We start from the raw sequence: 17,099 nt of genomic DNA on the forward strand, positions 1-17,099 counted from the left end.
CAAGGCCGGCAGATCACCTGAGGTCGGAAGTTCGAGATCAGCCTGACCAACATGGAGGAAACCCTGTCTCTACTAAAAACACAAAATTAGCTGGGCATCACTGCGGGCTCCTGTAATCCCAGCCACGTGAGAGGCTGAGGCAGGAGAATCGCTTGAACCCGGAAGGCAGAAGTTGTGGTTAGCCGAGATCATGCCATTGCACTCCAGCCCAGGCAACAAGAGTGAAGCTCCATCTCAAAAAAATGTGGGGTGTGTGTGTATGTGTGTGTGTGTGTGCGTGCACATGGGTGCATGCGTGCATGCGTGTGCACACACACACACGCACACACAAACACACACACTGGAGAAGATACTCAGATCATGCACTAGGCCAACTTGCATACTGCCCAGCTTGCATTCTGCCCTCCCCCTCCCTGCCTCACCCTCCCATGGGCTTGTAAGCACAAAAAACATATATTTGCAATCCACATGGTTGTAGGAAACGCTTTTCTGTACTTGAAGATTTGTCAGACTCCAGGCATCTAGGTCAACGACTGGAACAGAATCACAAAAGCTGGCAACTGTCTGTGACAAGTCCCCTGCTAGGGCTGTACCAGAACAAAAGCCAGGTCTAAAGAGGCTTCCTTCAAGGCCCTGGCAGGGCAGTTTGCTGGGAAGGCTTCCATTTTGCCTGCCCCTGAGCCCTGCTGCTCCACCAAAGGACTAGCACTGGGAAGAAAAAATAACCTGAAGCTGGGGACAAGAGTTTTTAAAATCTCATCTCTTTCTGGACTCTCAGACTTTCCAGTTTGAACCCTTGGAGAGAAGCATATAACAAGAGTTAAGAAAAAGAATCCAACCTCCTCTGCCTTCTGTGATTCTGGCAACTCTATGCCATATATCAATGGCCAGGAAGGGGAGTGGGAGATGAAACGGAGTTGGGGAATGAAGGGACAGATCAGACCAGACTAGTGGACGCCGAAACCAGCCAGCTCCTCCCTTCCCAGGCAGTGCCTCGGGCCAGAGAATGAGGGGACCAGAGCCAAAGGAATAAGAGGGAAGGGAATCAGGAAGCAAAAGATATAAATTATAGCTCTCTCCAGCTCTACCAGGGAAGCCCCTTCCCAGGGGCTGCCACCTCGTCCAACTTACCCAGCGAGATGTCACCACTGCAGAATCATTCTGAATGGGGTCCTTATATGCTCCAGAGAGACAGAATGAGACCAAAAAATGGAAAACAAAACTGAGTGGTGAAGAGAGCAAGTGAGGATGAGGATGAGGAAAAAGAATTAATGAGTTTGTGTTGGAATTAATTTTAAAGGAGCAAACAAAAGCAATTAATGTGGAAGGGTAGAATCCCTCACCTCAGCTGCCCCAGGGGAAGCCTCCAGGGTGACTGGAAACCTGGCTGCCTGTACTGTGTTACAAAGAAGACGGCAGTCTCTCACTTGGGGGGTGGGAGATCCAGGGAAAATGACTCACTTGTGCTCCAGGGGGAGGGGAGGAGGAACTGGGAGGCATGTACCAGAGTAGTCATACGTGTGCCAGTGAACAACGCACACACAAAGACATGGAGGGCAAACCTGTCAACTGCATTGCCAGCCATAAAGGCATGCCAGGTGTGTAAAGTGCTTGTCAAAGCCTTGAGGACAAGAAGTCATGGCGTGACAGGCAATAGGGAATGAAGGCCTACTCGGTGCCAAGCACTGCCCTGGGTGGCTTACAATCTTATTTCTGTTCATCCAAACAACCCTATGAAGTAAGTATTCTTCTCTCCATTTTACAGATGAGGAAACTGAGGTTCCAAGAGGTTAAGGGTAAAGGAGAGACTATGTGCCTTAAATTCCCAAAGACCTAGGTTTGAATTATGGCTCCATGACTTTCTAACTGGGTGACCCAGCCATGACACCGTGCACATGTTACTTGACATCTCCAAACCTCAACTCCATACTCTGTAAAACAGGAACACCACTACTTCCTTTCCAGATCATTGTAAAAAGTGTGTAAAACAATGATTGCCCAGCTCCTGCGCTGGCAAGTACACGTACAAAGTGTGTAGCAAGGGCTGGCTGTCTTCCCACCAGCCCCGCGTCATTAAGGTCATTAGTTCATAAGAACGCATTAGTTCAACGGTCAGTGCAGTCTCAAATGTGTGAAAAAGGGGAAAGCAAATGGAATTTATGGAAGCCCTTTTCTTTTTGAGATGGAGTTTGGCTCTTGTTGCTCCAGCAGGAGCACGGTGGTGTGATCTCAGCTCACCGCAACCTCTGCCTCCCTGGTCCAAGCGATTCTCCTGCCTCAGCCCCAAACTGCTGGGATTGCAAGCATGTGACCACGCCCAGCTAATTTTGTATTTTTAGTAGAGACAAGGTTTCTCCATGTTGGTCCGGCTGGTCTCAAACTCCAGATCTCAGGTGATCCTCCCACCTCAGCCTCCCAAAGTGCTGGGATTACAGGCGTGAGCCACTGCTCCTGGCCCGGAAGCCCTTTTCTACACCAGGTACTTTACTAGGTACTAGGTACTTTTCTATACCAGGTACTTTCACTCTTTAGGGCGGGGTGTCGAGATTAACAAGAACATGACAGAGTCCCTGCCTTCTAAGAGTTTGCAATCTAGCAAGCCAAGCCCATAAATAACTATGAGAAGAGCCATGTGAGACAAAGGCAGATAAAGACACGGAGACTTGTGGCTCCTGGGGGCAACCAGGGAAGGCTGAGCGATCATATGACTTCTGAAAATGGGCAGGATTTTGGTAAGTGGCAGTAAGACGGGAGCAGGGTGCTTCTGCGGAAATGAAGGGAGGGGAGGGGGCTCTCGCATGGCCTCTCCTAAAGCAGGCCCGGTGGGATGCATGGGCTACTAACCAATACATCTTTTCAGTCTCCAAGAGTGGAAGACCAAAGCCATCTGCAGATTCTTTGCTGTTCCCTCCCATTGAGAAGTGGAGTTGATTCCCCACCCCAAGCATCTGGGTGGGCTCAGTTTGACAAGCAGAACGTAACAGACATGACTGTGTGTGGCTTCTGAGGCTAGGGCATGAGAAACCTTGCAATTTCCACTTGGACCTCCTGGAACGCTCTCTTGAGACATTCTCTCTCAGAACCAGCTGCCTCACTGAGGGCAGTCCAAGCCACATGGAGAGGCCATGTATGGTGCTCAGGTTGACAGGTCCCGCTGAGCTCCCCGATGACAGCTGGCATCCCATGTCTGACATCTGAGGAGACTCCCTGGCGGCCCAGCCAATCGAGCCTTCGGAGATGGCCCCGGCCGGATGACCGGAGCAAGGGCCGCCCCCACCGCCTCCACCTGAGCCCAGTCCACCCAGAGAACCCTGGGAGAGAACCATCAGCCTTGCTCTCAGCCACTACGTTTTGGGTCGTCTGCTATGCGCAATACATAATCGGAACGCCAAGTCTCCACCTCACCAACCTGGGCTGTTACCAGGGAAGCTGGGGCAAGGATCATACTCAAAGTGGATGTGAAGAGCAGTGAGAAAAAGAGGAACTGTGTGCTGGGAGAGAGGGTGGAGGGAATCAGTTAAACTCTCCCCATAGCCTCCAGCTCCCCAAGCCCTTCCATTCTTCCCAACTGGATGCCAGATCAATATAACCCATAATTCAGTGAACCCCCAGGGAAATAACTGGGGGAAAATCAGTATGTATAAAGACATTTATAGCAGAGCTATTCATAATAGCAACAAATTGGAAACAACCCAAATTCTCAGTAATAAGAGAAGAGCAATCCAGTAACGGAGTAACAGGACAGAATTACTTATAGCTATTTAAAATGGCAAATTTATAGATCATTGTCATACCTGGAGTGTTTGTATAAAATAACATTAAACAAAAAAGAAATTCATGACACAGGACACTAGCTACACATTAATTACAACTATATAAACACATTAACAAAGACCAGGAGGACACGGGAAGGAGGCATATAGTGTAGCACTTACTTACCCATTTTTAGGCAAAGTTAATTAAGCACCACTTTTTTTAAAGTACCAGGTCAACCTTACAGATCCTAAAAATGGGATCAGGGCTGCATGAGAATTGGAAGGAGACAATATTTTGGAAGATCAGAACATGCTCTCTGTCACCAGGGAATTAGGGTAGAACCCCAGACCCAGGACAGAAGAAGGGAAGGGTGGACTGGATGACAGGGATGGAGTGAGCCGGAGGGGGTGTGGTATTCCCCAGCAGGGTAGCTGAATGTTAGAAAACAAACCCTCCGTGTTTGCTGACACAGTGCAAAGAGAAGGACTCACACAAAAGGCACCCATTATCCCGTAATTATTGTCTCTCTCGTGCCTGCAATTAACGGCTGTCTGAGAGGCGGCTGCTGGGGTAAATAAATGTTCACCCGCATTAGAGTCAATCAGCCAGCTGAATCGCCAATTAACAAGCCCACTGCAGAGACACTCCCGACCAGCACAACTGCAGAGAGGCAGGGAGAAGATGAGACCGCACATCCTGGGCATGCTCCTATCCCAGCAGCAGGCAGGCGATGCTCAAAGCCACATCCTGAGCCCCAAGGGAGAAGCTAGTCCTGCCTCAAATGAGCCAAGCTGGGCAAGTAGGTATCCTGACCCCCACAGCCATGTCAGAGGGGTCTTTGTGTGCTGGTCAGCAACATTCCTGGGAGCCGCTACAGCTCTGGAGTGGTGCCGTCCTCAGCCAGCGGGAGTCTATAGAGGAAAAGAGATGCAAGAGGAGGCCTCAGAGGTGCTGCTGCCTCCAGAGTTATGGGAGGAGAGAAACAAGACAAAGAGAGGAATCACACAGGGTGCTGACTCCCTGAAACGGACTTATACTGGCCTTAGGCTATTTTCGTTAAGCAGCAAGCTCAGAAACACAGAGAAGGAACTAACTTCAGAGAAGTCAGAGATGACTCTAGTCGGGAGGAGATGGGCAGGAGATGAGCAGCAACTCCTCTCCCAGGGGTTTGGGGAGACGGGGGTGCTTGGCAGTCCTGTGTGGCGCACCTGGTGCCTGGCCACAGTGCTCTACCAGCCAGGCTCTCTCTCCTATTGAAGTCTGCAGCCAGCAGGGCTCAGGCTACAGGACAAGAGGCCCCAGAGATGTGTACCAGGCCATCAGGGAGCCACTTGGATCCAAAAGGCAGATCATGGTTGTTAGAGATCATCTGGGCCCATGGTTCTCAACCCTGGCTTCACACTAGAATTACCCAGAGCACTTTCTGCTCTCTGCTTTGAGGGCTTTTAAAAAATACTGATGTCAGCCGGGCGCGGTGGCTCACGCCTGTAATCCCAGCACTTTCGGAGGCCGAGGCGGGTGGATCACAAGGTCAAGAGATCGAGACCATCCTGGTCAACGCTGTGAAACCCCGTTTCTACTAAAACTACAAAAAATTAGCTGGGCATGGTGGCGCATGCCTGTAATCCCAGCTACTCAGGAGGCTGAGGCGGGAGAATTGCCTGAACCCAGGAGGCGGAGGTTGCGGTGAGCCAAGATCGAGGCCATTGCACTCCAGCCTGGGTAACAAGGGCGAAACTCCGTCTCAAAAAAAAAATACTGATGTCTGGGTACCCACCACAGACCAACTGAACCAGGGTCTGTGGGGGAAAGAGTAGGGGCCCAGGAAGGTGCATTTTTAAAGCACCCACAGAGGATGCTGGTGACTACTTCAGCTCCCTTGGCTTACGGTTAAAAAACTGGGAGTCTGGTGCAGTAATACCTTGCCAAAGGTGACAAAGTCAGCAGGGAACAGAGGTGGAGCTCGACCCAGCTCGTCTGATTGCAGGGATGGAGCTCTTGGAACTGAACATTGCTGGCTGAATAAATGAACGGGATTCTAAGCGAGCACCATAGGGATGTTCTTGATCCTGCTGTGATCTACATTTCCAACCATGACTTGCATAAAGACTTACAAGGCATGGTTATCAGATTTGCTACTGACGAAGCTGGGAGGGATGGCTAACACAGCGATGGCAGAATCAGGATTCTATACACTGAAATGGTAGCCTAACGCTAACAAAAAAAAGTACATCAGAAATGTAACACCAAACAACATTTAAACTTTAAGATTTCAACTGTGCATATCCAGAGGTTTGGAATGCATGTGCTCAAGAGTATGTTACTAATAAAATGGGGAAAACACAAGTACAATCTATATTTTTAAAAAATACGTGAGTGGCTGGGTGCAGTGGCTCACGCTTGTAATCCCAGCGCTTTGAAAGGCTGAGGCGGACAGATTGTTTAAGGTCAGGAGTTCAAGACCAGGCTGGCCAACATGGTGAAACCCCATCTCTACTAAAAATACAAAAATTAGCCATGTGTGGTGGCACCTGCCTGTAATCCCAGCTACTTGAGAGGCTGAAGCGGGAGGATCACTTGAGCCTGGGGGGTGGAAGTTGCAGTGAGCTGAGATTGTGCCACTGCACTCCAGCCTGGGGCAACAGAGTCATTCTCTATCTCAAAAAAAAAAGAAAGAAAATGAGTATTTTATAAAAACATTATGAGCTGGTGGGCACAGTGGTGCATGCCTACAGTCCCAGCTACTTGGGAGGCTGAGGTGGGGGAATTGTTCTAGGAGTTCAAGACCAGCCTGGGCAACACAGCAAATAAATAAATAAACAAATAATAAAACAACAAAACTTTAAGACCAGCCTGGGCAACACAGCAAATAAATAAATAACAACAAAACTTTATTATGAGCGTTATCATGCTTGTTAGAGATTACCTGCTCCCGTGGTTCTCAATCCTGGCTTCACACTACAATTACCCAGAGAACTTTTTGCTCTCTGCTTTGAGGGTTTTTTAAAAATACTAATGTCGGCCGGGCGCGGTGGCTCAAGCCTGTAATCCCAGCACTGTGGGCGGCCGAGGCGGGTGGATCACAAGGTCAAGAGATCGAGACCATCCTGGTCAACATGGTGAAACCCCGTCTCTACTAAAGCTACAAAAAATTAGCTGGGTATGGTGGCGTGTGCCTGTAGTCCCAGCTACTCAGGAGGCTGAGGCAGGAGAATTGCTTGAACCCAGGAGGCGGAGGTTGCGGTGAGCCGAGATTTCGCCATTGCACTCCAGCCTGGGTAACAAGAGCGAAACTCCGTCTCCAAAAAAAAAAAAAAAAAAAATACTAATGTCTGGGTACCCACCACATGAAGAAATAAATGTGAAGCTTGTGATCAAATATTCCGGAAATGGTTTTATGTCTGTCCCCAGGAACCTGGTCAGTAGGACTAACTTCAAGACCTTGAAAGACAGGATTATCGCTCTCTGCATACTCTCAATCCTACTCCACACTGAATAATTTAGAGCCAGGCTCTTCCACTTTTAATGTGTGTATGAATCGCCTGGAGGCTCTTGTTAAAACAGATTCTGATTCAGCATGTTGGGGTGAGGCCGGAGAGTCTGCATTTCCAGCAAGCTCCCGGGTGATACAGATGCTGGTGGGCCATGAAGAAGCAAGGATTTAGAGAGCCCTAGGGGTCCACCTGTGAAAACAGGCGCTCTGAGCACCTGTGTCTTTTCCCCGTAGCCTGGGAACTTGGAGAAGCAGTGAGGCTGGAGTTGGAGGTACGGAAGTTCCCAACAGTAAGTGCTCAGCTCACCTGATAAGCAAATGCACCGAATGAGCAAAGAAGAATGAAAGAGACCCACTGCAAGAAAGAAAAGACCCATGGGGAGGGAATTTTATTTCAGCCCAGTGTGGGTCAAGAGATTTTCCAAATAGAACGCGAGATCGCAGAACAGCACTATAAAAAGGACTTGACTGCATCAATGAGAGTTCATGTGTGTTTGGAACCAATGTGAAGGGAGGCTTTGGGCTCCCCTTGACCCTGACCTTCCCTCTAACTCGGATCACATCTTTTATGCAGCAAAGGGGAGATCTAAGCCTGACAGCTGTCCGTGGGAAAATAACCTGAGGGCTTCAGTACAATGAGCTCAATTTAAACACCAGTGATTTGCAAATTTAGTCTGACATAATAGAAATATATCATCAAGTTGGAGGGCATCAGGGTCCCATGGAACAGACCACGTCTAGAGTATTGTGTTCAATTCCAGACAATTTAATTCAGAGAAGATTAAAAGCTATCTTGTACTGAATTGCCTTTGGCTACCAGGCACTGTTCCAAGCTTTTTACATGTATTAATGTATTTAACCCTCTCGATAACTCTATGGGGTAAGTACTATCATCACTCACATTTTACAGATGAGTAAACCAAGGCTCAGAGAGGTTAAGGATTATACCCAGGGTCACACAGCTGGTGAGTGGGAAGCCAGGTGCAAACCCAGGCAGACGGATGACAGACTCCGTATTTTCCCCACCGAGTCATACGATCTCCCCATACTTGCCTGACTCTTAAAACAATGACAAACAAGTGAACCCAGAAAAGGACAGCCAGGATGTTGAACTGGTACCACCGTGTGGAACTCAGAAGGAAAGTTAAGCTCAACATTAAGGAAAGATACAGGTTGAAACTGTCCACAGCAATAGAAAAAACTGCTTCCCAGGGCAGTGCTCCTAGTCACTGGGGGCTTTCAAGCAGTGGCCAGCTGACCACGTGCCTGAGACACTAGAAAGGTGCCTGCTATGTGGGAGAAAAGCTGAACCAAGCGAAAGACTACTTTCAAGGCTGAGACTCTCAGTCCCTCCCCCATCCTGGTCTTTCTATCTGGAAAAATAGACTCTGACACCAGAAGCACAGTGTCTATAATGAGCTACATTAAGCCCGGACGTGTCCACTGCTTCTGGTGTGTGTGATGGAGAGAAAGTGACAGTAATGCCCAGGCCAAAATTTGGCCAGAGCCAGGCTCAGTGGCGTGCGCCTATAATCCCAGCTACTCAGGAGGATGAGGCAGGAGGATAGCCCAGGAGTTCGAGACCAGCCTGGGCAATGCACCAAGACCCTGTCTCGAAAAAATTTTTAAAAACTTGGCCAGGATGCCTGCAATTTGAGCCAAGGGAAGAGTTGTGGGAAATATGTAAATGAGCTGCTGCTGCTGACATCTCACTGTTCTCTGACCTGTTATCTCCCGAGGTTCTTGTGGGAGTGATAAACTCTAAGCTAGCTGAAAATAGCTCGCCTCTTCTCAAAGAAATATTTAAGGCCAGACACAGTGGCTCATGCCTGTAATCCCAGCACTTTGAGAGGCTGAGGTAGGCGGATCACCTGAGGGCAGGAGTTCGAGACCAGCCTGGCCAACATGGTGAAACCCCGTCTCTACCAAAAATACAAAAATTAGCTGGGAGTGGTGACACATGCCTATAATTCCAGCTGCTCCAGAGGCTGAGGCAGGAGAATTCCTTGAACCCGGGAGGCAGAGGTTGTAGTTTGTTGAGATCATGCCGCTGCACTCCAGCCTGGGCCACAGAGTGAGCTTCTATTTCAAAAAAGAAAGAGAAAGAAAGAAAATGAAGAAAGAAAGAAAGAAAGAGAGAAAGAATTAAAGATATATAGAGTCAATTATAAAAAGTATAAAAGAGGTTCAGTGTTTCCTAACCCAAATTACACTTCAGACCAGTACCTTATCCATATTATCAGAGTGCCCCAGAAGTGAGTAACAAAGCGACATCTCCAAGGAGGAAGGCAGAGAAGGACAGAAAGATGTGACCCAACCTCACCCTGCCAATCCTTCGGCCAGTGACCGGGAAGCTGGGATCCTGGCTCTGAGCCAGAAGGTGGAGAAACAAGCTGAATCTAGCCCAGGAAACGACGTGGGTGTGAGAGCTCCAACATAGCCAGAGTTCGGGCACCTCACCCCTTGCCTGTCACCCCCGCCCCAAGCATAACGCCTGGGGTAGGTGGGGAAGGCAACTTACCAAGCACCAACTCTTTCAAGGCATTTTGTGGGGAGATACACATTTATTGACGAGAAAGACAAATGTGGACGGGATATTTCAGAACAACTTCTATTTCCAACCGGCTGATTCAGCCAATTAAAGGACACTTTTACCAATATAACTTAATAAGTATAAGTGTTGATGACTTTGGCCTTGGTTCTGACAACACCAAATCTGGAAGATGCTGGGCCCCATGGGGATGCTCTCTATTCTGAGACAAGAAAGTCCTCCCTGAGGTCTAGACACTCTCTCTGTCTCCACGCTTACCACACTACCTTCTCCCTGCCAGACTTTCCTAACAAGGAGGTCAGGACGGCTTGACCACACACAGCCCCTCAGAAGGTGCCTGAGATTCCCCTGTGCCTGCCAGCCCAGGCTTCCTTTCTCAGCCCTTGCGCCCCACTCCCTGTAGGGCTCTTTCCACTGAGAACACTCTCCGCACTCCCCACCTCTGCTATGCCACTCTTCCAGAGGTCTCAGGTTCTCTTCTTCCCACCCTGCTCAGATCTGGATGCCACCACAAGGCAGATGTCACAGGATCTCCCTGTTCCCCTCTCTTAGCGCCCACATGCACTGTCACCTGGGTTCAGCCTCACCCACAGCACAAATACTAGAGAGCTGGTGGAGGAGGGGACACTCTACATTTGGGCAACAACTGACTCCTCCTGTCCCCTCTTCCCTCACACTTTGTTCTGCTCCCACACCCCGCCCCCACCCCTCCCCCTCCCCAACCCGGAGCAAGTTCCTCCCAACAAAGCCACTGGAGCAAACCCTCCTTTCTCTGCTGAGTCACTTGACCTTCACGGTAAGAGACCAGAGGCCCTGGGGAAAATCAGCTCACCCAACTTAAAGTCGCTCTCCACACTCACATCTGAACACATCTGAAAAGTGACCCCTGTTACGGGGATAGCAAGGAAGAGCAGAAAGGCGTGGAGGGAAGGACAGGGAAAATACGAGAATGAGTGAAGCCTGCCTGCCAGCTACCACCAGACGGTTAAGCTGGCTTTAAGGAGGACGCTGGGTTTCTGGATGCAGAGAAGGCCTCTTCTGCAAAGGGAGGCCATGGCCCCAGAGGAGCTGCCCATTAGATAGCCGCCTCCTCAATCACAGCTGGGCAGCAGGGAGCAAGGAAGGCTACTGACACTGGCTGTGGTCTCTGATTCTCCCTCCGCCCTGGCTCTGCCGCTAAGCCCTGCCTCAGCTGCTTTGTGACTTGATTTCTGCACGGTCTGACGGCCCCCTTGATTATACCTAGAGCAGCTGACAGGCCCTCTCGTATGCATGGGAACATAAGAGCGGCAAACACTCTCACTCTCGCCCCTCCAGGGGAGGCAGCATCTACCGCCTGCCTCTTCCAGAACGTGGGGTCTGGGTACCTGCAGAGAGGTGGCCAGCCTTGCAGCCCTGAGCCGCCACAAATGAGCCATGACCACAGGGGAGCCATGCCAGAGTGAAATCAGATAAATAACCATATCCCCCACACCTCCGTGTCTCTTACTGGCTAATACATGCCTGCACTCGCAGTTGGGTCACTCAAGGGGCAAGAAGACGGCTCTGCAGGAAACATGGAAACATCTGTAAATTCTAATTCTAATTCCCCCCTTATTTCCCAATGTAGCCTTGGGTAAGGGGCCCGTCATCTCAGAAACAGGTTTTTCCAAGGTGATCAAAGGTCACCCTGGACAAGCCTTGGGGGAATACAGTATATTGAGTGGGTAGATGGCTAAGTATACCGATGCAGAGATTAGGGGTTCCTACAAGAAAGACACTCAAGCAACTTCAGAGTGGAAATCACTTCCTCTTGAAGCACTGGGCATGCTGGCCTTGCCGGCTGGTACCATCCCAAAGTACCGATTCTCCTCATCAGAAACCCACCATCTCCCCAGCCTCTACTCAGCCAACTGGAGACAGAAACGTACATCCCACTTGAATTTCAGCAGAATTCCTAGTCGCGCACACCCACCGCCCTGGTCTATAACACTGCATGTTACAGAGGCACCAAGAACCGGAAATACCAAATCAAGAGCCTGGACAAGACACCTTCTGACCGCTCTCATTTTTACAGTTGGAAATGCTGCTTAAAGCAGCGGGTGCTGAGTAAATTAACAAGAAACCTAGAGAGACAAGGACACAGCTAGAGCTAAAGCTTCTTGACCCTCTGCCACCTCCTCCCCAAGCCACGGGCCGTAATTCAGCCATCAGCCACCCTCAGGCCTCCCTTCAACACAGGGCAAGTGGGGCAGCTCGAAGCTGGGAAGAGAATACACCCAAACAGCAAGGGAGTGTCTCCCAGCCATAAATGCCTTGCCCGTTCTGTTTGCAAAGGGCAAAGTCCATGAGGGAAGGGAGGAAAGAGTCCCAGCTACTGAACCCCACGCACAGGGGCCAATCCTGTCCTGAGATGGACAAGCAGGCGAAATTCACACAGCACGGCTGAAAACGGGACCAAGCAGTGTGGATTCCTTCACACGCTCCTGCTTCTCATTCTGGGCCTTATCTGTATTTTATCACAATAAATATTTATAGGGTCAGCATTCAGCCTGGGTATTCCGCAGCCACTCAAAGCCCTCTTGCTCCAGACACTCCCACCCTCAGCCACCATGCGCCACATCCCCACTGCCGCCTCCCCCACCCCGCTGACCTTAGCCTGTGCTCAAGGCCACACTTGGCAGGCATCCTGCTGTCATCTCCGTTGTCAGATGGGAGACAGACAATGAGAAACTGGCTTCTCTGGGGACTGGTTTAAGGCTTTCCTGTCAAAAAACCTCCCAGAAGCCTGAGGCCTCTAGGCATGGCCCAGGCCCCTGACACCAAGTCTGCCCTTACAGTGAGGTCTAGTCGCTTGGCGGAGGGACAGATTGTCGGGAGGGGTTAGCTTCAGCCGTGCAGCCAGCCCCACCCATCCTTCCCGGCTGACTCCCTTCAGACACGGAGGGAACACCCAGACGGCTTCAAGATTGGCCTTCTCTTTCCACAGCTCTCCACAGCAGACAAGAGGAGCCTGAGTTCTGGGCCGGCTCTAGGCCCTCAGTTTTAACAGGGCCAGGACAGACACTGGGGTCTATGTGGATCTTGAGATCTCTGTTTCTCTCCATTTAAGAATGCTTGAGTTTTTGGCCAGGAGCGGTGGCTCACACCTGTAATCCCAGCATGCTGGGAGGCCAAGGCAGGCGGATCACCTGAGGTCAGGAGTTCAAGACCAGTGTGCCCAACATGGCCAAACCCCGTTTCTAGGAAAAGTACAAAAAAATCAGCTGGGCATGGTGGTGTGTGCCCATAATCCCAGCTACTAGGGAGGCTGAGACAGGAGAATCACGTGAACCCAGGAGGCGGAGGTTGCAGTGAGCCGAAGGTTGCAGTGAGCCGAAATGGCGCCGCTACACTCTAGCCCGGGCAACAGAGCAGGACTCCATCTAAATATATATATATATATATATACATATATAATCCTGTGTTCTCCTCTGGGCAGCAGATTCAGCAAGTGTAGGGGTGGGCCATGGACCCCAGCAACAGAGACCCCGGCTCCAGCCTTGGCTCCAGGACTTGCTGCCTCTGGCCCTGGGCAAGTCAGGAGACCTCTGAGTCTCAGTGACCTCGCAAATCCGAGTGGCGAGAATCCCCCAGGTGACGGCACCCGGAAGGTGAGAGCAGCAGGAGGGCCTACGCAGACCTGGGAGCTTTAGCATGCACGCTCTCTCAGTGTTTCTCACACTGAAAGAACTGACCCATCCGTGAGTGTGAAAGCAGCTTGAAGGGTGAAGACTCTCTTTAAAAATAAATATATATAGGCCAAGACTAGAATATGACATGCACCACTTACAGGAAGGACAACAGATTTGTGCTCCTGAAATGTATTTCTACCGGTTGCAGTCAAAAATTTTGATGTCTTACTTTTAAAACTTTCAGGCTGGGCACAATCGTTCATTGTAATCCCAGCACTTTGGGAAGCTGAGGCAGATGGATCGCTTGAGCCCAGAAGTTCAAGACCAGCCTGGACAACATGGCGAAGCCCTGTCTCTACCAAAAAATACAAAAATTAGCTAGGTGTGGTGGTGCGCACCTGTAGTCCCAGCTCCTTGGCAGGTTGAGGTGGGAGGATGGCTTGAGGGAGGTCGAGGCTGCCACGAACTATGATCTCACCAGGACACTCCAGCATGGGTGACAGAGCAATACCCTGTCTCAAAAACAAAAACAAAACAAAACCTTTCTTGCCCTTGCAGATGTTCTCACCTGTGTAACTTGCTTTCTGCCCTCTGCAGAGTGAGCTGGTAAACTCCTTGAGGTAAGAGTCATGCCTCTAATTTCTCAAGAATTCCAGCCATCCCACCACCATCCCCTCCCAGGGCTGAGCTCAGAGCAGGGTTGGCCTCTGGTGCAAGCTGTTCACAGGCTGGAAAGCAGTCACTGAATCAAAAGTCAATGTGGAAGGAAAGGAAGGAAATCCACCACTGACAGTGCCAGGCACTGCCGCAAACATGGGCCCTGGAGGTCCAATCCCCTCCATTTTACAGATGAGGAAACCAAAGCTTAAAGAGGTAAAGTTGTCTGGGAGGTGGGGGACGGGGGAGGAGCAGGACTGACGGCTGGGTTTGGATGGCCCCTGGCTTTATCATTTCCAGGATTAGCTCCTGAGCTGCCCTGTCTAATCCCCCAAACATCCTGGGAGTCCCATGAGGGCCACGACGACTCACACTGCAAAACACATACACAAAGGGGTGGAAACAACACAACAGTCTTTCCTACCTGCCTTTTTCTGTCTTTCCCAGTCCCATGAGGGAGAGAGGAGAGGGCTGTGCCGGGGGCATCTGGGATCTGTCTTCCTCCTTGTCCAGCCCTTGTCCTTCTCTGCCTCTTTTGAGGCTGACTTCCCCCAGCTCACCACCCTCCTCTCCCAACGCCAGCTAACCGGTTACCCGGGCAACCCAGCTGGGAGGCCGCCAGTTACCACGGCAACCCAGCATGGCCGCCAGGCTGCCTTGCTTAGGAAGGTCAGGGGACCAGCCGGGCTACTGAGCAGCTGGGATGCTGCTGGCAGGACTGGCCCAGGCAGAGGGGGTGGGGTGTGGGGGGAGGTGGCCTATGTGCCTGAGATAACTAAGTTCCTGCTGTCAGGGGCCACCTTTCCCTTTGACATGTTTCCCATGAAGCAGGCTCCCCCAACTTGGGCATGAACCACAAGCTGTCCTCCCGGGTTCCATCACCCAAGCCGAACCTGAACCCTCCCACCTTCTCTACAGAGTTCCAGTCGCCTCACCTCCAGAAAGGCTTCTCAGACTGAGCAGCAGCCGGCTGTCACTCAATCTAACCCCAGGCCTTCTCACCCTCCCCGCTTCCTGAGCATATTGGGAGTCCGCACGCATGCAACCCACGTGTGTCTGCGTGTAAATGCGGTCTCTCTGTGAAATATTTTGGTAAAAATCATAAGGCAGATCTAATATTTTCTAGACCTTACTATGTGCCTCGCATGTTATAGGTGAGTTGCATGAAATTTCTCATTGAGAAACAGCAGAGAGAGGGTGAGGCTGCGTAGGGACCAGCTACCTGGAATTCCTTCACCTCCTGCCCCCCCAAGCTCTCCCCACCAAACAATCCCTGGCCTGGCTTCAAGGAGACATTTCGAACTTCTATTAAGTTATTACATTTCATCACGTCCAACATGGTGAAACCCCTTCTCTACTAAAAATACAAAAATTAGCCAGGCGTGGTGGTACACATCTGTAATCCCAGCTACTCAGGAGACTGAGTCAGGAGAATCGCTTGAACCGGGGAGGCGGAGGTTGCAGTGAGCCAAGATCATGCCACTGCACTCCGTCCTGGGTGACACAGCAAGACTCCATCTCAAAAAAAAAAGAGTATTCAGGCAGGGTGTGGTGGCTCATGCCTGTAATCCCAGGACTCCTAGAGGCCAAGGTGAGCAGATCACTTGAGGTCAGGAGTTCAAGACCAGCCTGGCCAACATGGTGAAATCCCATCTCTACTAAAAGTACAAAAATTGGCCAGGTGCAGTAGCTTACACCTGTAATCTCAACACTTTGGGAGACCGAGGCGGGCAGATCACGAAGTCAGGAGTTCAAGACCAGCCTGGCCAGTGTGGTGAAATCCTGTCTCTACTAAAAATACAAAAATTAGCTGGGCATGGCGGCATCCCAGCTACTCAGGAGGCTGAGGTGGGAGCATTGCTTGAACCCAGGAGGTGGAGGTTGCAGTGAGCCGAGATCATGCCATTGCACTCCAGCCTGGCGACACAGCAAGACTGTCTCAAAAAAAAAAAAAAAAGATTATCCAGTGCCAGACATTTTCTTCATGTTATTTTACTTCATTTCATCCTCAACTCTGCAAAGACTTGTTTCCTAACAGGATAGCTAAGGAAACAGAGACCCAGAGAAGTTAAGTAATTTTCCCAAGCTGAGATCCGGCTTAAGGTTCCTGCCTTGGGGAACCACCTAGGAGAGTCTATCCTTTCCTTTCTTGGCCACCAACATATGTAGCACATGTCTCTATCATAGACAGCATGGTCGTTTGCTCACTCATCTGCTCCCTTACAAGACTGTGAGTTTAAAAATCTATCTTTGGCCAGGCACAGTGGCTCACACCTGTAGTCCCAATACATTGGGAGGCCGAGGCGGGAGGATCACTTGAGCCCAGGAGTTTAAGATCAGCCTGGGCAACAAAGCGAGAGTCTGTCTCTACAAAAAGTAAACTAATTACCCAGGTGTGGTGGCGCATGCCTGTGGTCCCAGCTACTCAGGAGGCTGAGGTGGGAGGCAGGACTGCATGAGCCTGGGGGGTCGAGACTACAGTGAGCTGTGATAGTGCCACTGCATTCCAGTGTGGGGACAGAGTGAGACCCCATCTCACAAATAAATACATCAAAATAAAGATTCATTTTTGTAACAAAGTATTTCCTGGTACATAAGGAGCATGCAGTAAGTATGTATCCAAAGAAAATGGTAGTGCCAGGCTCCCAGGTCCTACTCACCACTTAATTCCATGCTGTCTCTACCACATCACCCTGTCTCATCACTCAGCCAGTCAAAAAGCAGTTACCAAACAATTATGTTGTGCCTGGGCCTGTGTGAAACATCACAGATACGCATAAGACAAATCAGACCATCTCTTGTCTCAAAGAAGTACAGCAGAGTGAGAGGCAAGGCTGAGGAGAACAGGGAATAAATTCCTCACCACTGCCCCCATCCAAGGCTTTCTCGTGAGTGTTTCTCTGTGCCTGGTCCTTGGGGCCTAACCCTCCCATCCAAAGCTTCATGTATCCAAGCAGCATTTGTGAGCACCTACTATGTGCTAAGCACT

At 50.4% G+C, this 17,099-nt stretch overlaps 1 protein-coding gene across 23 annotated transcripts in view; it reads right to left on the reverse strand.

Annotated features, from left to right (window-relative positions):
• Positions 1-17,099, reverse strand: part of PLEKHA6 (pleckstrin homology domain containing A6) — a 166,211-nt gene that overhangs the window by 125,474 nt on the left and 23,638 nt on the right. For 2 of the 23 annotated variants that reach the window (XM_032288875.1, XM_032288874.1), the window contains exon 2: positions 4,208-4,667. The exons of 18 other annotated variants lie outside the window; for them this stretch is intronic. Coding sequence is in view for 1 of the 5 variants with exons in the window: in XM_032288865.1 (XP_032144756.1) it covers positions 14,535-14,596 (62 nt within the window). In the remaining 4 variants the exon portion in view is untranslated. Of the gene's footprint in view, positions 1-4,207; positions 4,866-14,534; positions 15,464-17,099 lie in introns of those variants that run through there. 3 more of the 23 variants (XM_032288876.1, XM_032288865.1, XM_032288873.1) reach the window with 3 other exon arrangements.

Source organism: Sapajus apella, unplaced genomic scaffold (genome assembly GCF_009761245.1).
Source record: "Sapajus apella isolate SASKATOON/1434 unplaced genomic scaffold, GSC_monkey_1.0 scaffold22, whole genome shotgun sequence".
NCBI classification, from domain to species: domain Eukaryota; kingdom Metazoa; phylum Chordata; class Mammalia; order Primates; family Cebidae; genus Sapajus; species Sapajus apella.